We start from the raw sequence: 23,508 nt of genomic DNA on the forward strand, positions 1-23,508 counted from the left end.
AGTTTTTCCAGTATTAATTTAGTTCATATTTGGTGAAATGTTTTTAATTCATCAAGTGCAACTAAGTGTTTTTTTTTAAATTATCTTTTACTTATCTTGGGTTATAGGTCCTTGTTGGCTATTTTGTTTTGTTCTTTTCCATCCAAAGGTCATTCTCCTTGACAGAGGGAGAAAAAAAAAAAGCAAAGAGACCTTGCTATTTTTGTTATCCTTAGCTCTCCTCACCATCTTTAACTCATGCTGAACTTTAGCATTCCTGACATTATTATTGTGAGAGGGCTCCAGAAAATGCTTCTATAACTGAAGTCCTATATCACTGCTGTCTTATAATCTGTGTCAGGCTTATTATTCATTTCATAAACTCCATATTTGTTTCCTTTTTTGTCTTTATGGTCTGTAGTACATTCCAATAATAACATCACTTATGTTTCTTCTATTGATCTTTGCCCAAATGCTCTCTTAGAAAAAAATGGTTAATTTTTCTATTTTGTTGGATACTCTTTCACAAAGGAAGAAAAACATTAACTTTCCAGAGCATTTTGGCAAATAACTCTCCTTAGAGATTTGAATCTTTGAACATTACACATTGAGGCTATGCTAGTCTTTCACTGTTTTTAGAAATTCATATGAGAGCAGTATAGTCATGCTACACAAAGTACTTCCGTTTTTTCTTTGAATATTTTAGTAGATATAAGAGAATGTGGCAAAATGACCTCCCTGAGCTTTTATATTCTCTTGGGTGATGAGTAAGGCTTACAATTTCCATGCTGGAAGAAAGGAACAGTTTTCCTGGCTAGAGAAAGGAACTAGAGTCTAATTTAACAGCCCATACAAGGGTCTCTAAATATAGCATACTCTCATTTGTCTATTCAATTTGGCTTGAATACAATGTACTGAAATTTTCTAATGCATTTTAAGGAGGAGAAAATATACTTTAAAAATCAAGCAAAATCCAAGTCAAAACGCTTCATCCTTCACTTCCATGGAAATTCCATGAGTTTTCTCTGGTGTCCACATATAGACAGGCACAGTGGCCTTTTGACATATTTAATCTAAGTTAACCATAGTCTTGTCCTGACAGTGTAAATGTAGTGTGAGACAAGTAGTCAGGATATATTTTCTCATTCTAGTTAAAGAAGTCTTTTCTGGGGATAGCTAGGTGGCACAGTGGTGGCCCTAGATTCAGGAGCACCTGAGTTCAAATCCGACTTCAGACACTTGACACTTACTAGCCGTGTGACCCTGGGCAAGTCACTTCACCCTAACTGCCCTGCAAAAAAAAAACAAAAATAAAAACAAAAAAATAAAATAAAGAAGTCTTTTCCAAGTAGTTAATATCACACATCATTTTAATTTCATTGAGTAGCCTATGGAAATCTAAACTGCATCTATGTTGATTAAAGAAACAAAAAACCTTATACATTTTTTCTGATCCATATCATGAGCTAAAATTTCACTGGAGTAGAAAATAGCATTATGACATTATTGGATTATAACTATTATCACATTGACAAGAATTTATTTTCATCCAAGAAGAAAACTTTCTGGATTGACTACATGTTGAACATGTCTTTTTTAGGAATGTGAAAAAGTGAAACATGTTAATTTTTGAAATTTTATTGAAGACACATTCTAGGAAAAAGTGAAAGACTTGGTGTTTTCATTGGGTTTTTTATTAGCACTGTTGGTTATTGGTCTTATACACTGGCCCCAAAACAAAGGTATTTCATAGCAATGGCTTGGGTGAAAGAAAGTAAAGCAAAAATGAAAGAAAGAAGGGAAGGAAGGAAAAACAACACAGGTATCAAATTAACCCAAAACCATGTTATACACACTACAAAGATAGAGTTACTGAAATACATATGCCTTATATTAGCACAAAATTAATTCAACAATTTTTAACAAGATGAGGAAACAAAACTAGGAAACAATAGAACCAATGAATGCACAATAACTGACTCCAAATGATACTTTTTGCCACTAATTTTCTACTTGGTTTGGGATTTTAATATCCTTCCCAAAGTATCTTAGTCCTGGTTATCCACCAAGGGAAAACAAGTGTTTAATTTATCCTGGCATCTGTCTACCCCAACAATTGGATTCTTTGCATTTATTAAATGCTATGCTGCTATGTTTGATTTTTTTCTAGGTCTCACATTCCAGAATATTCTACTGATTGACTTCTTCTATTTTTTAAACTAGGACAAATAGCTTTGAGAGTATTGATAAGTCCCCTTTCTTCCTAGTTTTTAAAAATTCCCATTATTTCCCTTGAGATTTTTGACTATTTGTTGCTCCAGATGAATCAGAAGAAGAATTAATAAACATTTATTAAGCACCTGCTTTGTGAAAGGCCCCAGTGCTAAGGACTAGGTACACAAAGAAAGGCATAAGATAGTCACTACTAAAAAATTTTTTTTAATTAATTTAAAAAATTTTTTTAAAAAGATAATCACTACTGTCAAAGAACTCACAATCTAATGGAGGAAGAAAACTTATGGGGAAAAGCTTAAAATCATGGGTAGGTGGAGGTGATGAAGCCCTGAAGTCTCCAATGTCCACTCTCCAACCTCACCAGTCAGAAAAAGAAAGAGACTCCAGGGATAGGGGATACTGAGGAGGAATAAGTTTCATAGTTGATTTCATTTTGCCGAATGAAGAGTTTCTGGAGATCATTAAGTTCAAGAAAACAGCCCAGGGTGAAATGACAAATCTGATTAGTTTTCTCCTACCTCTACAAAGAAATACTTTAGTGTTGGTTGATATGGCACTGATTAGATAGGTTAATTTATGTAATATTAACATATATTAGAATGGTCAAAGCATGAGCAAATAGTATCTCTCCAATTCTTTGTCTTTATTTCTTCAATTTTTTTCATGTCGTGCCATTTCTATATGCATCTTCATCAGTGGGCCCAAGATTAAACATGTAGTTATTTTGAATATGATTTCCTTCTCTCTTCTTACTGGAATTTATGAATAATATAGAGAATGACAATTTATGTGGGCTTATTTTATATGCTTCTACTTTGCTGACTTAGTTTCAATTTTTTGTTTTCTAAGTAAACCATTATATCATATGTAAAATGAAAATTGTATCTGCTCTTTGCTTATTTTGTAAATTTCTTAAATTCTTGGGGTTTTTGCTAAAGCTAATCTAAGATTATGCCAGTTACAAAAGATAATATTGGTTATATGGATATTATAGCTTTACTACTGATTTTATTAGAATGACTTATATGTTTCTCCATTACCTATAGTACTAGCTTTTGGTTTTAGATATATACTACTTACCAACCATATTATCAAAGACCCAATTTGTTCCTATGTTTTTTAATGTGTGTTTAAAAAAAATAAAAATGGGTTGTATTATGTTAAAAGACTTTTCTATGTTTATTGACATAATTGTGATTTTTATTGCTTTTGGTAAAAATATTATATAACATTCTTATAATTTTCCTAATCAACCCTGCATTACTAATAAAAATTCAACTTGTCATAGTGTATAATTGTTTTTCAAAAAATGCTTCCATAACCTCATTGATAATATTTTATTTAATATTTTATTTCTCTAATTGTTATAGTTTTCCTTCTCTATTTTGTCTGCCCCTGTTTAAATAACATGGCCACATTTATTTCATAAAAAGAATTTGGTAGAATCCCTACTTTGCTGATTTTGGTGATACATGTAATGTTGAAATTCATTTTGAGTGTTTGATAGAATTTACTTTTAAATTAATCTAGTCCTAGGTTTGTTTGTTTCCCATTTGGAGAGTTCATTTCCCTCTTGTTCATTTTCTTTATTTAAATTCTTGACTTCTTCAAGGGAATGAATAGAATATTAGAAAAGTTACATATGATAGATCTCTAGAGAAAACTGAATGGAATAGAAGGGAATATACTTTTTTCTTTGCTGTATGTGGCACCCTCACAGAAATGATCATACATTAAGACATAAGAACCTCACAAACAAATGTGGGGAAACAGAAATATTCAATGCACCCTTTTAAGACCATAATGCAATAAAAATTAAATTTAATAAATGGCCATAGAAGTAAAGATTAAAAGCTAATTGGAAACTAAACAATCTAATCCTATAGAATGAGTGGGTCAAAGAATAAATCATAGAAGTAATCAATAATTTCATTAAATAGAATGACAACAATGAGAGAACTTTCCAAAATTTGTAAAATGCAGTCAAAACAGTACTTAGGGGAATATTTATATCTCTAAATTTGTACAGCAATAAAAGAGAGGGCAAGTAGACTAATGAATTAAGTATGCAATTAGAATTAGAAAAAGAACAAATAAAAAATCCCCAATTAAACACCAAAATGGAAATCCTGAATATCAAAGGAGAGATTAGTACAATTAAAAAATTTTTAAATGAATAAATAAAACTACAACCTGGTTTTACAAAGAACCAAATAAAATAGATAAACCATTGGTTAATTTGGTTGAAAAAGAAGTGAAGAAAACCAAATTATCAATTTCAAAAATGAAAAGGTTGAATTCACTACCAATGAAGATGAAATTTAAGCAATTATTAGGAGTTATTTGCCTGCTTATATTCCAGTAAAATCATCAATCTAAGTGAAATAGATGAATATTTACAAAAACATGAGTTGCCCAGTTTAACAGAACAGATGATTTTAAGAATATTCTTAAAATAAATTATTAAATAAGCCTACCTTAGGAAAAGTAATTAAGCCATAAATTAACTCCCTAAAAAAATCCCCATGATTAAATAAATTTACAAGCTAATTTTACAAAACATTTAAGTAACAATCCCAATACTATATAAACTCAGAAAAAAATAGTTAAAGAAGGAGCCCTACTAAATTCCTGGTAAGTATATTTTTTTAAATTTATTTTAGTTTTCAACATTTGTTTAGATAAGATTTTCCATTTCAAATTTTTCTCTCTTCCTCTCCTCCCTCCCCTCCTCCCCTAGACAGCAGGTAATCTGGTATATATGTATATGTATATGTGTGTATAATAACATTAAACATATTTCTACATTAATCATGTTATATGAGAAGAATCAGAGCAAAAAGGAAAAACCTCAAAAAAGAAAAACAACAGCACCAAAAACAAAAGAAATAGTATGATCCAATCAGCCTCCATATTCCACAGTTCCTTTTTTTTTTTCTGGATTTGGAGAACCTTTTCCATGATGAGTCCTTTGAAACTTTCTTGTACCATTGGATTGGTGAGAAGAATCTAGTCTATCACAGTTGATCAACACATAATGTTGATGGTAAGTATACTTTTGATACCTAAACCAGGGAGATCAAAAACAGAGAAAGAAAACTATAGACCAATTTCTTTAGTGAATAGTTTTGCAAAAATTCCTAATAAAATATTAACAAAGAGATCACAGCAAAATATCACAAAGATCATATACTGCAACCAAGTGGGACTCCTTTAATCAAAATGGGTTCATAATTTAGACATAAAGGGTGATAGCATAAGCAAATAAAGGGAACATGCAAAAGTGAACCTGTCAGAACTATGATAAGAGAAGAGTTTATGACTAAATAAGACATAGATAAGATTATGGAAAGTAAAATAGGTAATTTTTGATTACACATAATTAAAAAGCTTTTACACAAACAAAACTAATACAGCCACAATTAGAAGGAAAACAAGAAACTGGGAGGAGAGCAATTTATAGCAAGTTTCTCTGATAAACATCTCATTTCTCAAATATACAGTGAACTGAATCAAATTTATACAAATAAGAGCCATTTCCCAGTTGATAAATTGGCAAAGAATGTGAAAAGGAAGTTTTCAGAAGAACAAATCAAATCTATTAATAGTTAGATGAAAAAAAAGTTCTAAATATCTACTGATTAGAGAAATGCAAATTAAAACAACTCTGAGATACCACCTCATACAATATAAAAGGACTAACACAATAGAAAAGGAAAACAACAAATATTGGAGAGGATTTGGAGAAAATAGTGACAGCAATGTATTGTTGGAGTTGTGAACCATTCTGGAGAACAATTTGGAACTATATCCAAAAGGGTATAAAATTGTACATACCCAGAAATACCACTACTAGGTCTATATCTTAAAGAAATCGAAGAAAAGTGAGAAGGATCTATTTGTACAAAAATATTTTAGCAACTCTTTTTGTGGTCCCATCCATTGGAGAATGACTGAACAAATTGAGTTATAGGATTGTGATGGAATACTATTGTGTTATAAAAAATGACAAGCAAGATGGTTTCAGAAAAACCTGGAAAGACTTACATGAACTGATACACAGTGAAATGAGCAGAAGCAGGAGAACACTTTAAACAGCAACAGCAATATTGTAAGGATGCTGACCTCTGAAAAACTTAGCTATTCTGATTAAGACTGATCCAATGCAATTCCAAAGGACCCATGATGTTATCTACTTCCAGAGACAGAATTGATGAATTCCAAATGTGGCTTGAAGCTTACTTTTTTTTTTTTTTTTTTTAGTGAGGCAATTGGGGTTAAGTGACTTGCCCAGGGTCACACAGCTAGTAAGTGTTAAGTGTCTGAGGCCAGATTTGAACCCAGGTACTCCTGACTCCAGGGCTGGTGCTCTATCCACTGCGCCACCTAGCTGCCCCGAAGCTTACTTTTTAACTTTATTTTTATCATTTTATTTTGTTTGTGTTTTCTTTTCAACATAGCTAATATGGAAATATATTTTTCATGACTTCATATATATAATTGATATCAAATTGCTTGCCTTCTAATGGAGGGAATAAGGCAGGGAGAGAATTTGGAACTCACATTTTTTTTTTAATGGGTGTTGACATTTTTACATATAATTGGGAAATATTTAATGAAGCAAATTAAAATAATTTTAACAATAAATTCTTGATTTCTTTTTAAACTCTTTTAATAAATATTCTCCACTTATCATCTGTTTATGTTGGTCTGTAATTGGGCAAAAATATTTCCTAATAATTTCCTTTACTTTTTCATTTGTTATAAATTCTCCTTTTTCATTTCTGATTTGGCAATTTGGTTTTCTTTCCTCTGTTTCAAAATCTTATTAGCTAATGTCATGTTCTCCTAATTGGTTTTAAAGGAAAAAAAGAACTCAAAATCCTAATTTTACTTATTAGTAAGTCAGTGTTGTTTTTGTTTTCAATTTTCTTTGTCTCTTCTTTGATTTTTAATATTTCTATTTTTAATGTTTAGTTGTTTTTTATAAATTACTTTTCTCATTTGAGTATTTTTTACGTAATCTGGTCTTTCTATCTTTTGTAAATGATAATTTGTAGCAATATAAATTTTTTTCAAAGAACTACTTTGGTTGAATCCCAAATGTTTTGATTGTTGTTCATTTCGTTTACAAAATTATCCATTGCTTACATGATTTGTTTGATGACCTACCATCTTGTTAGAATTAAATTATTTAATCTCCATCAAAGTTTGAATCCTTTCTTGAAATGCCCTTTTAAAAACTAATAATAATTTTGTATCATAGTCAGTAAATGATATATTCAATGTCCGCTTTTCAAATTTTAGGATGTTTTAATGTCCAAGAGCATCGTCAATTCTTATGAAAGTGCCATAAACAAACGAGAAATATGTATATTATTTTCTGTTCACATGCAATAATTTCCAATGACATATCTAACTTTTTAGTACTTTATTCAAGTTTTTAACTTCTTTCTTATTTATTATTTCTTATTCTGCTATTTTCCCCAGTTACATTGTTCTTACTGTTTATTTTTGTCTCTAATTCATTTTACATTTCTTTTAAAAAATTAGATGCTATGCCATTTGGCATACATATATAGTAAGTACTAATATTATTTCATTATCAATTTTGCCTTTAAATGTAGTTTTGTGATTATGTATTTTTATTATATGTATTTTTATTGTTTCATTGTCTCAGATTATGATTGCTATCCCTCCTATTTTAGTTGGCTTAAAACATAATAAATACTACCTTCATCCCCTTATGTCAACACTGTTAATCTTTATGTTTCAAATATGTTTCTTGTAAACAACTTATTATTTGATTCTGCTATCTAATCAATTTGAATAGCTGTGTTTTTATTTTAGTTCAGCCCATTCACATTTGCAGATATGATCACTAATTACACATTTCCCTCCATCAAATTATCTTATACTTCACCCTCATCTTTTCTCCATCCCCCAACTCCTTTTTTACAATAAAAAATAGTTTTTTAAAAAAAGGGATTTTTTTTTTGTGAGGCAGTTGGGATTAAGTGACTTGCCCAGGGTCACACAGCTAGTAAGTGTCAAGTATCTGAGGCCAGATTTGAACTCAGGTCCTCCTGACTCTAGTCTATCTAGACTAGAAATTTCTAAATGAACAGGTTTGCTTCTAATCCTCTGCCCCTTCCTTCTTTGCCTGGCCCACACACTCATCATTGATTCTTATGCTTTCTTTCCTTTTATTCCCCCTCTATAATCTAACTTTTGATATCTTTATGTGGTATGTAAATATCACCCCACCATGATTCTACCTTTAATCTTAAACACTCCTGACCTCTCTCCCTGAGTATGTGTTTCCCTATTGAGTTTAACATAGGTCTACACCAAATTCTGTGTTTTTCTCTTTATATTAATTTATTCAAACTTTCTTTGTCAGTTAAGAAAGAGGTTCATATGATACTTGATATCCCTACCCATTCTTCCATGTTTGTAAATTCTTCTCATGCATCACAGTTATATGAAATAAGTTCCTTGCCCTCCTTTTTCATTTCTTTCCTTACGTATCCCCTCATCTTTTCTTTCCTCTCTTAAGATCATCAAAAAAAGAACAAAACGAGACCCTAGACCTCTGTTTGTCTAATTCAACTCCTTTATGAACACTTGAAGTCAGTAGAATTCTTAAGTTGTCTCTTCTCACCCTGTTAGAATGTAAGCATTTCATCAAATTTTATTCCCTTCCAGTTGCTCAGAAGTATTTATGTTTCTAAGTTTCTTTTTACTTATGTTTACATTTCAAACTTTCTACTCAGTTATGGCCTTTTGATCAGGAATGCTTCTGTAAAGTAATGTCTGTTTAAGGTCCTGCCCTTCCATGTCAACATGTAAAACAGTTTGGTGTTGAAAGGGGAAGAAAAAAGGATTTTGCATAAAAAAGGATTAAATAAGATGGCAGATAATAACAGTAACAACAACAGCAATAACTAGCACTAATATATAAGGTTTGCAAAGTGCTTTACAAATATTATCTCGTTTTCCTCACAACAACCCTAAGTGGCATTTCCTCTTTCATAAGTGAACAATTTGATACATTAAAGGAATAGCAAAAGAACTTTGATTTATTAAAATAGCTAAAATGCATGTATAAAGAAGCATAATTTTCAAAGAGTTATAGGAGCAATTTGTGACAGGAAATGAACTCGAAAAATTTGAAGTCTTAAATCAACTTTTAAAGGATGAGGATGGTGTCTCTTTTGTGTATCTAAAGTCTTATGGTTTAAAAAGGCAAATATCTTCTGTTTATTAATAGAAATTACAAAATATAAGGGTGAAGAAGCACAGGCCTTAAAGACACAGACTGTGTAAGAACACTGCTTTGAGAACTAACAAATAATAAATAAGGAAGTTGCTGGAAATTGTGGTCCCTTATCTCATTTACATGGAACTGGTTTGTTTTTTGTTTTGTTTTGTTTTGGGTTTTTTTGGTGAGGCAATTGGGGTTAAGTGACTTGCCCAGGGTCACACAGCTAGTAAGTGTGTAAAGTGTCTGAGGCCAGATTTGAACGCAGGTACTCCCGAATCCAGGGCCGGTGCTCTATCCACTGTGCCACCTAGCTGCCCCCTGGAACTGTTTTAAGAAGGTAAAATTCACAAAATGAAAAATCATAAAAATATGTAAAGACTAAGGGATGATTTTTAAAAAAAACAACTGTTGTTGTCCCTGAGGATATTTGGTGAGTCTTTACCTCATAAGCAAAAGATGTGTTGCTGAAGAAGCTTTGGTATAAAGCTACTGAAAGGACAACGAAAGCATTAAGGAAGTCTGACAGGAGGGATCCAGATTGGACAAGAGATGAAAGACTTAGCAAAGACTAGAAAAAGACAAGACAGAGCTATTGGAGCTGCCAGAGAAGTGACAGCAGAGTTGCCCCCTGACCGAAAGCTTCAGCTACAAAATCCTTACCGGTGAACAATGAATAGGAGCTTAATTTCTTGTCCTTTGGCACTGCCCACATAGTTTGAGAGAAGTGAAACATTTCAGAAATGCCCACTGTTCTTTGCTGACCTTTCTTGTTTAAGAAGGAAAAGCAAAGAGGGGAATGGCATGTTTTGTAGTTCCTTTAATGAATAAAAAGAAATGTTGAGATCTAAATGGATGGCAGTATTTTGATGACTGAAGAACTGACTAGAATTTTCTATATTACACAGAGGATGAATTTGAACAATTTCGTTGTGAGCTTTGTTTACTGTAAGATTAGATGATGCTGTGCTTGTCTGTATTTCCCAGATGGAGCCAACCTGATGAACTTTGTAGTTCTCTGATTTGTCTCTGTCATTTAATACTGTAGCATTGTTTAATGTCCTTTTGAAGGTGATTGTGAGTTAAGTGGTTAAAAAAGAAAAGAAAAGCCTATTTGGTTAGTTAAAAAAACAGTGAGATTAGAACAGGAACAGGTTGCAGAAAGCAGTTTCATGTGGGCAGATGTTAATGAATTGACCAATGACATCAAAGCCTGAATTCTATGATTGTAAATTAACTCAAGCATATGGATTTTACTCACACAGACATAAGTTTGAGTGCCTACTTGGTCCCTAGATAGTGAGCACATCTGTGGTCAAGTGTTAACCAAGATGATATGTGGATTTTACTGTGTTTATTATCCCTATATTTGCTTTAATATATGAATATCTGTGATGTTGTTATTGTTTCCTTTGACTTATTTCTAAATAAAGGGTTATATTTATTACCTAAAACTGGCCTAATTATGAGTGGCTTGTATTATGTAATGGTGACACATACCAGTAGTGGGGCTTGACAGCTATAATGGTGATATGAGGAAGTGCATTTTTCCTCCCCCCAACAAAGTTATGGTGATCTTTCTCTGGAAACCTAAATCTTCCAGTGTAAAGGCCAACTAAAGTGAGAGACTACAGCAAAAATACTTGTTCATATACTCTGTTTGAGAGTCATTGCTGTATGAATGAAATCCCCATGGATGTGTTATACTTATATGTCCCCTATTCAATTAAAAGTGTATTTTGCCCTGAAAATTATACTGAGTTTTTAGGTTACTTCATTATAATCTTTTATATTTTGAATTTTGGAATATTTTATTTCAAGATGTTTTTCTCAGCTCCCATGTTAGTTGCTACTAAGTCCTGTGTAATATTGACTGTGGTGCTTTAATTCTGATTGTCTGCAGCATTTTGTGGGACAGAAAAGGAAAGCAGTATTTGTAGACTTGACTGGATATGAACTGAACTTAAAGTTCATTAGGTGTCTAAGCCAACATGAAGGCTGATATTACAAAAAGACTTATTTTGATGTCTGTGTGTTACCTTAGGGTTATAATGTGCTGCTCTTGCTGGGGGAAATGAGCACTTAGAGTAACTTTCTTTGCATCTCTTAAGGATCATCTTTGTTTATCAATCAATGTTACATTTCCCTTTTAAATTTATTAAGCTTTAAAGAAAAGGAAATTTAATTTAAAATATTTTAGCATTAGTTGCACAAAATGTTTGGATAAAATTCTAGTTTTTATAAGTCTTTTTATATAATATATTTTGCCTATCACAGCAGTACTCAATTATATTAAATTTTTTTCTGGATTATGGAACCCTAAAACACAGAGATCACATCCACCTGCTTGCTGACTTGTAACCATTCTTTTGTCTAATACAGCTCAATTTTCATAAGTAAAGGACTGGGGTTGGGGGGAAAGGTGTTAAAATGAAAGGGTGGGGCCTAGCACTCCCCATGAACTCTTTAAAATATAAAACAAAAACAAATGACTAATCTTGTGATGTTTTCTGCATCTTACTTTTGTACATTCACACATACAGTGAATACAAGATAGTTGATTCAAAACCCCAGAAAAATTTTAGCCTCTGTATGTCTCCAGACTAACATATCTGTATTGCCTATTAACCTCTAAGGCAAAATGCAATCTTTTAATCTATTAAAATCTATTGTTACTTCTAGTTGTTTTAAATCATGTCTGACTCTAAATGACCCCATGGACTTTGTCCATAGGATTTTCTTAGCAAAGATACTGGAATGATTATCCATTCCTATCTCCAATGTGTCTTCATAGGGGTTAAGTGACTTGTCCAGGGTCATATAGCTAGTTAAGTATTTGAGGCCAGATTTGAACTCAGAACTCCAGGCCCAACACTATCCACTGCTCCACCTATTTTTAATAAGTTGGTTTAAACATGTAAATTGAATAGATACTATTTTTAACAGATATAATTTCATAATTTTCATAAGTGATAGGTACTTATAATTATCCACTTTAAAGCAAATATGCCCCATTAAATATTTTAAGTTTTCAAACATTTTACCATATTCTTTTTTTTTTTTTTGGTGGGGCAAATGGGGGTTAAGTGACTTGCCCAGGGTCACACAGCTAGTAATTGTCAAGTGTCTGAGGCCGGATTTGAACTCAGGTACTCCTGAATCCAGGGCCGGTGCTTATCCACTGCGCCACCTAGCTGCCCCACCATATTCTTTTAAAAATTCAATATGAGGGGCAGCTAGGTGGCGCAGTGGATAGAGCACTGGCCCTGGAGTCAGGAGTACCTGAGTTCAAATCCAGCCTCAGACACATAACACTTACTAGCTGTGTGACCCTGGGCAAGTCACTTAACCCCAATTGCCTCACTTAAAAAAAAAAATTAAATATGTAACCTAACAGTATCCAGATAAAAAGAGGAGTTACTTTTCTAAGAGTATTTCTGATAAAAATAATTTACCAAATTTCACAATATAAGAAAAAATTTCACATATTTAAAACATGAAACAAAACCTATTACCAGTCAGATGATATCAATTCAGTCAAATACATTTCCAAATTATCTTATATAGAAAATCATTCATTTAACACCTTTAGCATTCTAAACTGATTTCTTTCAAGACTAATATAGAGGGGCAGCTAGGTGGCACAGTGGATAGAGCACCGGCCCTGGATTCAGGAGTACCTGAGTTCAAATCCGGCCTCAGACACTTGACACTTACTGGCTGTGTGACCCTGGGCAAGTCACTTAACCTCAATTGCCTCACCAAAAAAAAAAAAAAAAGACTAATATAGAAGGGCAGCTAGGTGGCATAGTGGATAAAACAACAGCCCTGGATTCAGGACGACCTGAGTTCAAATCTGGCCTCAGACCCTTGATACTTACTAGTGTGACCCTGGGCAAGTCACTTAACCCTCATTGCCCCATTTAAAAAAAAAAAGACTAATATAGAGTACTTACATTTACTAACATCACATGCTTGCCATGTGATGGGCACTGTAGTAAGTACTTTATGATTATTTGATGCTTACAACAACCTTGGGGGAGGTGGGGCTATGATTTATCCCCATTACAGATTAGGAAACAGGTGACGCAATTTGCTCAAGATCACACAGCTAATACATTTTGAGACTGGATTTTAACTCAGGTTTTCCTGATCCATGCATTTTCCAGCATATTTCCTTAATATATAAATATATATAATACAATAATATAAATCTATTACAACATATATTTTAATATGTTTATATATACTATATTTGTGTATATATAATTATATAAAATATAATTTGCATAAAGTTTTGATTTACCACAGTTACCCTAATAGGACAACATGCTCACTCACATAAATGAGATCGAACACATTATGATTTTAATTTCAGGGCAAATTTCAGCCAAATCAAATCTGGAATTGTAATCACTAATGGTGACATTGTAGTGGCATTATGTTGTGGTTCATGGTGGCATTTTCATTTATCTGAAAACTGGATTTTGGCTATGACATTCCTGGCAGTTCTTCATTTGAGATGTTTTTCAACAAGGCAATTAGTGTATTCTTTCTATTTTTACTTTGTCTTATGATTCTAACACATCTGGGTAGTGTTCATTTGTGATTTTTTAAAAATGTGTTGCCTGAGTTTTTGTCTGGCTAAGGCTTTTTTCAGGGAGTCCAGTTATTCTGAAATTCACTTTTTTTTTTCTATTCAAGGTCATTCATTTCTGACTGTATATACCATAGATTTCTTTTTTCTTTCTTTTTTTGTGAGGCAACTGGGGCTAAGTGACTTACCCAGGGTCACACAGCCAGTAAGTGTCAAGTGTCTGAGGCTGGATTTGAACTCAGGTCTTCCTGAATCCAGGGCCAGTGCTCTATCCACTGCACCACCTAGCTGCCCCTATATGTTTCTTCTATTTTTTGTTCTTTAATTTTGTTCTAATATTTCTTTTTGCTTTCTGAAGTCATTGAGTTCTGTTTGTTTCATTTTAATTTTCAGGGAATCAACTAGTTGGGTAAGGTTTTCCACTTCCTGTTCTTTATTTGCCTTCCATTTTTTCCCTTTGGGACTCATTTCATTTTTCTTTTCTTTTCTTAAATACTCTTTACTTAGTAAATTAAATACATTTAATTGTCCTTTTTGTTTACTACAACTAGCTAAAACTGGCAACCATCTACTTCAGCCATCCATTTTACTACATGCAGTTCTAGTCTCATTAATTCAAGACCAAAAGCCTAGTTGTTTTAAATTTAAATTTATTTATTTTTATTACAGTGGAGTATATGTGTGCATGCATCTGTGTATGTGTATGTTTGTGTGTTTCTCATGTAAACAGTAGAATGTTTGAATTAGAAAGGATCTTAAAGCTTAAACACCAGCAAATCTAGTTCAAGTGATCATCTTGCAAATAAGTGAACTGAGGCCCTGAAATTTTCTGAACAAGTTAGTTCCCTTATGCAAGTTCACATAGCAAATTTGAGGGAGGAAGATTAAAACATTCTTCTAAATGGTTTATTATTGTGTTAATTCTTTCAAATCTCCACTTCATTTTTTCCACACAGACACAGCCTAAACTTACATGCCATATCACATGGTGATATTATGTCATTTTTTTTTAAATCTTGTTTTATTTCATCCAGATGCTCTTGTACTCCTTGTTGGTAGGTCCTTCCCCACCCCATGGCTTTACTAGTCACTGAGCTACTTTCTTCTTTTATGCTTATTTCTTGTGCATTTCTTGACCCAAAGTCTTTTGTTATTGTGTTTGCTGTCTTCTATTCATATCTTGTTTCATTTCCTGGTTTGGGACCATGCCAGGGTCTGGCCCATTTTATACTTGTTGATGAAGGCATCAGTTCCTTTTTAGTCCTAATTTTGATTTTTTTTCAGGCTACTCACTCCTCTCATTATCTCAGGACAAAGTGTTGTAGTTAAGACTTCTGAATCCTAGAGTTAGAGTGCTTCATCTTTTAGTCCTTCATAGAGTGTCTCCACTCATATTGCTACACCTTGCTACCGGCCTCTGGTCCCCTGGAAGCATCAATAGTCAGAATACTATTGATTTTCAAGTCCCCTAGAGTTTCCCTTTCAAAGTTTCTGGTCCTCCAAGAACAGAGAGATGTAGGCCTCAGGTACCACTAAAGAATTCTTGATCAGAACTGACTGGCTTCCAATCTCTACCTGTGCTTCTACTAGCTTTCTTTACAGGTTAACTTTCCACATAATTAAGGTGTATAGCTCTTTTTTAACAATATGGACTAGATAAAAGTATTTACTCTTGCTTCTCTTGGATTTCTTGTTCACAATTCCATTTGATGTACTTTTTAGATCTTTGCTAAAGTATGTAGGCTCTTCAGAACCTTTCTTGTCTTCATTTTAATCAGAAGTAGAATACTTATCATTCTAAAACTCCAGTTACTGAAAAGCATATGCTTTTTATATTCTTTACTTACTAAAAATGAAATGTCACTGATCCTTCTCCTTAACATATATTACTTTCTAAGATTAGTGGATAATATTAATGTGATCCATATAGGTATGATCATTAAACAAGTGGAATTAAATCCATAGTTACAACTGTGTTTAGGCAATATATTTTTCCCAACAGATAAAGTAGGAGAGTGAACAGAAAAACAGTTCATTGTAAAGAATCCTCATTTTTTTAGCCCAGACTTTATCTAACTCTAGATAGACCAAGTCCAATGGATGAAAAGAAAATAAGACGATAGCAGCAAATTTCCATTTTGGTTCTGCTCCAACCTTCTTTGCCTTCTCTTTTTTTCTCTTGTGCTAATAAGTTTCCCCTTTTCCACTCTAACCATAGTTACCTAATGTAGAAATCTAGTAATGTAAGACTTCTGCTTTCTAATTTATTACTATCAATTTTATATCATTCTCAACAAATGAAGAAAATAACTGAACAGAAACAGAAATGCATAGGTGTCACTTCCATCTTTCCATTTCCTCTTAACTTTAAGATTGGTAGAATAGACATTAGTCATACTTTAAAACTTCAAGGATCCATGGTTTTGTCAGATCTTTAATGAGTTGCTGTTGTCATAAAAATGTGTTACCTTGTAATCAGCCTTGTGCAGATGAGTCTCTCCAAATGTAGGTAGACTAATTGATCAACTGGGTTAATACTCAAAATAGTTTTAGCTTGCTATAGGATCTGCCATAGTTTGTTCTTCACTAGAATATCTTTAGAGAAATCAGGGTCACCATCACACCAATGAGACATCGGAATAGGAATGTACTGCAGTATGCCAACCATACCATAGACTATGAATGCCTTTTCTTTTTTACTGCAAGCTGCGTTGCATTTGTAAATATTAACTATTTACATAGTTGAAATCTTCAAAGCAAGGGCTATAAATATGAGTAAAATGAACTCTCTTGAATGCAGCACCAAAAATATCTCTGTGGTAAATCCGTTATCATCGACATCAATTAACTTGGGATATACCTGTATGAAGACCTAACAAATCATGATTAGCTAAAGTAAACAACAGGAGGGTAAAATTAATTTTAATGTGAAACAGAAGCTTCTTGAACTTGAATTTGGATCTGTTTCCTGATGGACTGTACTGGATTATCCACAATCTCAATCTCAAGATAAGCAGTATTATTATTCTCATATCATGGATAAATAACCATAATCTCTTCATTTCAAATTGATAGTGTGTTATTGACTTATTCAAACTTTACTCTCTCCATCTCTACACAATAGTTAATGGCAATATTAAATACTTGTACCAGCATGATGTTTTTATTCACCAAATAATTCACTTGATACAATGCAGTTTTTCTACATAGGTGAAGAATCTTAAACTGCATACGATGTTTCTGGTGGTAACTCCTTGGGGTTCTCTCTTGTCATCTGCAGGGTGCTGGTTGCACTGCACTGGTGGTAGCTGTGGTTGCAAGGAAATTAGAACTTACCAAAGCTGAAAAACACGTGCATAATTTCATGATGGATACCCAGCTGACCAAAAGAGTAAGTCTACATTCCAAATATCTGAAAAGAGACTTTCTTTTTAAATGTATTTTCCACGTTCATGGATACTGTGACTTTAAGTTTTAAAGTTGCCATTAAAATTAGATGACATCATTTGTAATATTCTTTTTGGAGTCAATAATCACATTTTAAAGAAAGAACATTATTTGGGTTAGAGAAAAAAAACGAAATCCAAACCTCAGAAATGTGGTATTCACTAAAGAAACTAATGAAACCAACACTAATGATTGACAAGCATCTCTCATTTCCATTATTCTGTGGCTTCTCTATGTCTGAAGTTTTGGTAAGGAACATAATAGAATTTCTATTTGAGATTTTTTTTTGTTTTATTTTTGGTTTGGTTTGGTTTTGGGGGAGGTGAGGCAATTGGGGTTAAGTGACTTGCTCAGGGTCATACAGCTAGTACGTGTCAAGTGTCTGAGGCTGGATTTGAACTCACGTCTTCCTGACTCCAGGGCTGGTGCTCTATCCACTGCACCACCTAGCTGCCCCATTTGAGAATTTTGATATTTTTCTCTCTCCATTATAACCAGCAGCAGTGATTACTGGTAACCAAGAGCACCTGATACTTTATTATATTAAATCATCTCCATTGGCATTTGTTTCAAAATACATGCCAAAATACATACATACCTTAATGCATACCAAGGTCAAAGAAGTTGAGGTTTAAAGACTAATTCATCACAGTGGTGAATGGCAACAGATATTTTTATTTTAAGGCTAAGGGTGGAAAAGTAAAACTTTTCACTTAGCACTTGTTCATATGTATATATGTACATAGCTATATACAAATAAATTCAATCCTTTACTTTCAAAATTGTACTGCATAGTCAAGCAAAGACAAAGCCATACAGTGTGTGGAAAAATCTAATTGTTATTATTCCCTTAATGCCTAATACAATATATCCCCTGAGATAAAGAAAATATCATGAATATATATTCATATATACAAACCCAGAATAAATTATGCCATGAGAATTATACCCAAAGTACTATGAGGGGATGGAATACATTTTAAAGCTAAAGTAAAGGAAGAAATGTTCAAATAAAAAGTTATCTGAAAGGTCAATCATGATTTTTTTAAGTTTGGGGTTTTTTTGGTGAGGCAATTGGGGTTAAGTGACTTGCCCAGGGTCACACAGCTAGTAAGTATTAAATGCCTGAGGCTGGATTTGAACTCAGGTCCTCCTGAATCCAGGGCTGGTGCTTTATCCACTGTGCCACCTAGCTGCCCCAATCATGATTTTTAAAATATATCAAGTCAGAAAACAAACATACATGTGAATTAATGATTCTCACAGATGTGTCAAGGGTAGTTGAGTTCTTAATAAATTAAGAACTTTATTTGAGCATATGACATTCCCAAACGAAGCTTTGATCTCACTGATTAGGTTGTTTTCTCCAATAATGGAGGATAGAATTCATCCATGCCTATCTGTCCTTCATGGTTCTTTTCCACTTTATGCCATAAGTTCACTACTAGGAGTCCATCCAATGTGCTGAAGGCTTTCCTTGCTTTTCCCTGACATGGTATAGATGCCTGTGGAGCATTTTGACTGTGTGCTAGTCATCCTTATTTTCTCCTCCTATGATACATTCCCTTGATGATTTCTTTTGCTCCTATTCTTCTTAAAAAGTTCCTCATTGGTTAATAATGTTGTAGCCTAAATATGCAGAAAGGCATATTTGGTGTACACCTTTTTATTGCATTATGTATGGTATTTATTTTCACTTTTCAGAGACTTTTGCATTGCATATGTACCCACCATTAACAGGCTATAAATTAATAATATTGCAAGGTTATATACTTTTGCCTGTTTCATTCTTCTTGAACTACAGTGTTAAATGTGAATTTTTAAGTTCTCTATAGATAGTGTATTTTTAGTAGATTATTGGACAGGACACGTTGTAATGATGCCATCTTAATGGTCAGTTTGCTTTGTTCTGTTTCAGTTACATACTGAAACTTTGGGTATATGTCATCTCACATGACTGAAACTGGCCAAAAAAAAAAAAAAAAGAAACCATTATGTTATGAGATAATATATAAAATGCTTTTCAAACCTGCCCTATTAATGTATTTAGCAAAGGCGATGCAAATTATGACATTCCATTTGTATATTCTGGAGCAGGTTTAGAGATATTTTTCTCTGTACTTAGCACGTTAATATCCCTTAACCTTTACATTCCTCCTCCCATTAAATTTTTCATACCCTCAACATATTGGCTACAATTTAAACTCATTGTCTATACCCCAATCCCGGAACATTCTATTGGGATAACATGGAGGCCTAGGCATTATCCTTGCTCTTGTCTCTCCTGTGCAATCTAGGTCTCAAAAAAAGTTAGCCATGGCATAGGTCTTATACAATACCAAATTATAGTTAGAAATATTGTCCCTAAATACAGTTATGCATATTCAGCAAACAAATAATATTTTATAAAGTTTATCAGAGATTCCTGCTTGACTAAAACTTATAAAGTACCCATTTTGGTTCTTTCAAAAGAACTTCCCCTACCCAAAGGTGATAAAGATAAGAAAAGGACAAAGCAAATTAAACTTCGTATCTCAGAGGGAAATTTGATCCCTAAAGAGCTTTCCAAGATACATGGGGCTCTTTTCCCATAGGAATTTTTGTTTGTTTTTTGGTGAGGCAATTGGGGTTAAGTGACTTGCCCAGGGTCACACAGCTAGTAAGTGTCAAGTGTCTGAGGCTGGATTTGAACTCAGGTCCTCCTGAATCCAGGGCCAGTGGCTCTATCCACTGCACCACCTAGCTGCCCCCACATAGGAATTTAATGTATGGGTGAATAGGAAGTTATCCCCATACTCTTGATGAGAAATCAAATAGTCTTATGTAAAATTCTTTCATGATTCCCTTAGTTCACAGCACCATCCAACTGGGGACCAAGTAAAATCTTTAGGTGTCCCTTTCTAGACGTGGCAAACCAAAATTCCTCTAGTTGTTCCTGTATTATAGGTAATTTCTTTAGAAGTCCAGATAAATTTCTTCTGAGTCCCTATACTAAAGGGAACTCAAAATTAACCGCAGAGGATCCCTGCCACTACAAGGGCAATCCAAATATAATTCTATAAGAAGGAAAGAAGGAAGGAAGGAAGGAAGGGAACCCAATGTGGGATTTCTAAATAATATTAAATACCTGTTGTTGTTCAGTTGTATCTGACTCTTAATGACCCCATGACCATAGCACACCAGGACCTACTGTCCTCCACTATCTCTCAAAGTCTATCCAAGTTCATGTTCATTGCTTCCATGACACTATCTCTCCATCTTATCCTCTGCCATGCCCTTTTCCTTTTGCCTTCAATCTTTCCCAGCATCAAGGTCCTTTCCAATGAGTCCTGTCTTCTCATCAAATGGCCAAAGTATTTAAGCTTCAGCTTCAGTATTTGACCTTCCAGTGAATAGTCAGAATTAACTTCTTTAAGTATTAACTGAATTAATCTCCTTGAAGTCCCAAGAACTCTCAAAGGTCTTCTCTAGAACCACAATTCAAAAATGCAGTTCAGTGGTGTTCAGCTTTCCTTATAGTCCAACTCTTACAGCCATACAATACCACTAGAAACATTTTGACTATATGGCCCTTTGTTGACATGGTGATGTCTCTGCTTTTTAATATGGTGTCCAGAATTGCCATAGCTTTACTTCCAAGGAACAAGTGTCATTTAATTTCATGGCTGCAGTCACCATCTGTAGTGATCTTTGAGCCTAATAATATAAAATCTGACTCTGCTTCCATTTCTACTCCCTCTAATTGCCAGGAATTAATGGGTCCAGATGCCATGAACTTCATTTTTTTCATGTTAAGCTTCAAGCCAGCTTTTACACTCTTCTCTTTCAGCCTCATCAAGAGGCTTCTTAATTCTTCTTCACTTTCTGCCACCAGAGTAGTATCTTCTACATATCTGAGATCATGGATATTTCTTCCAGCAACCTTAATTCTGGCTTTTGATTCATCCATCCAAGCATTTTGCATGATTTACTCTGCATATAAGTTAAATAAGTAAGGTGATAATCTACAGCCTTGTTGTACTCCTTTTCCAATCTTAAACCAATCTGTTGTTCCATGTTCGGTTCTAATTGTTGCTTCTTGATCTGTGTACCAGTTCCTCAGAAGACAAATAAGATGACATAGTACTCCCATAGGACTTGCCACAATTTGTTGTGATCCAGATAATCAAAGGCTTTATTGTAGTCAATGAAGCAGGAGTTGGTATTTTCCTGGAACTCCCTTGTTTCACCCTAATCCAGCAAATTTTGGCAATTTGTTCTCTAATTCCTCTGCTTCTTTGAAAACCAGGCTGTACTTCTGGTATAATTCTTGATTCACATATTGAGGAAGAATAGTTTGCAAAATCTTAAGTGTAATGTTGCTGGTATGTGAAATGAATTCTGTTGTTCAATAGTTTGAACATTCCTTGGCATTACCCTTCTTTAGGATTGAGATGTAAACTGATCTTTTCCACTCCAGTAGCCACTGTTTTTAAAATTTGCTGGCACATTGAGTGCAACACTAAAAAATATCAACTTTCATTATTTTAAATAGCTCAGCTAGAAGACCATCACTTCCACTAGCCTTATTGTTAGCAATGCTTCCTAAGATCCACTTGACTTCATTCTCCAGGATATCTGGCTCTAGGTCAGTTACCACACCATTGTGGCTATCAGTGACATTAAGAAGTTTCTTCTATAGTTCTTCTGTATATTCTTGCTATCTTTTCTTAATCTCTTCTGCTTCTTTTAAGTGCCTACCAGTTTTGTTCTTTATCATACCCATTTTTGCAAGAAACATTCCCTTGATATCTCCAATTTTCCTGAAGAGATAGCTTGTCTTTCCCGTTCTATTGTTTCCTTGTATTTATTTGCATTGTTCATTTAAGAAAACCCTATAGCTCTCCTTGCTATACTCTCTTGCGCTCATTTGATTATATGTTTGCTTTTCACTTTCCTTCTTTCCTCAGGTATTTGGAAAGGAAGCCATTTTGCTTTCTTGTCCTTTTTCCTTGAGATGTCTTTTGTTGATGCCTCGTATAATATTGTATATCGTATAGTTCTTCAGGCACACTATTGACTAAATCTAATCCCTAAAATCTTTTCAACTATGCTACATATTCATGGGGGATGTTGTTTAAGTCATACCTATATGTTCTGATGATTTTTCCTACCTTCCTCAATTTGTCTAAATTTTGTAGTAAGAAGCCCATTAAACATTATGAGTTGATTGTTCAATGTTATAAAGCCAACAGGCAAACTATAGCTCTAAGATCCAAGAGGAAATCAAATAGGGTAGGTTGGTTTAAAAGCAAAAAAGGAAAAAAGGAATGTTTATCAGCTATCATAGCAAGCTCTAGGACAGGGGTACTTAAGCTGGGCTCTGTGAACTTTTAAAAATATATATTTAGCTGTATCTGAATATAATTGGTTCCCTTTGTAACCCTATATATTTAATGTTGTTTTATGCATTGAAAATACTATTTTGTGAAGGGGTATATAGACTTCATCAGACTGACAAAGTGGTCCATCTCTCACACACACACACACACACACACACACACACAGAGTTAAGGATCCCTACTCTAAGAGAACTGTTAAGCACTGAGGGAACTTGAACAAATGGATACAGCCATGCAACAAATTAGTATATAAATATTCAAAGAAGCAAAAAATATTAAATGGAAACTCTTCTTCCCTATAAGGAAACACACAGGAAAACTAATTATTATACAATTGCAGTCTAAAAGAAAAGAGGAAAAACTACCAATTTTTCTTTAGTAGATCAGAAAAATGAGGGTCTCTGATAAGTAGAGCCTTGGGCGAAGACTATGTCTAGCAAGTCCCCCAAAATGCAAAGGTCCCAATATGTATCCTAGATGCAGCCCTATCGAGTATATTCCCAAATACCATTTAACCAACTGACAAAAATTAACTTTTACAAAAGGCTAATTGCTGAAAAGGTACAGGAAGGACCACAGTACGAAATCATTCTTCTTTCTCCTTC

The 23,508-nt window shown here is 33.6% G+C and overlaps 1 protein-coding gene across 5 annotated transcripts in view; it reads left to right on the top strand.

Annotated features, from left to right (window-relative positions):
* Positions 1–23,508, top strand: part of KCNN2 (potassium calcium-activated channel subfamily N member 2) — a 167,655-nt gene that overhangs the window by 125,833 nt on the left and 18,314 nt on the right. For all 5 annotated transcript variants that reach the window (XR_006354157.1, XR_006354158.1, XM_043977955.1 and 2 more), the window contains exon 5: positions 17,356–17,466. Coding sequence is in view for 3 of the 5 variants with exons in the window: in XM_043977955.1 (XP_043833890.1) it covers positions 17,356–17,466 (111 nt within the window). In the remaining 2 variants the exon portion in view is untranslated. The remainder of the gene's footprint in view (positions 1–17,355; positions 17,467–23,508) is intronic.

This window comes from Dromiciops gliroides, chromosome 1 (assembly GCF_019393635.1).
Source record: "Dromiciops gliroides isolate mDroGli1 chromosome 1, mDroGli1.pri, whole genome shotgun sequence".
Lineage (NCBI taxonomy): Eukaryota > Metazoa > Chordata > Mammalia > Microbiotheria > Microbiotheriidae > Dromiciops > Dromiciops gliroides.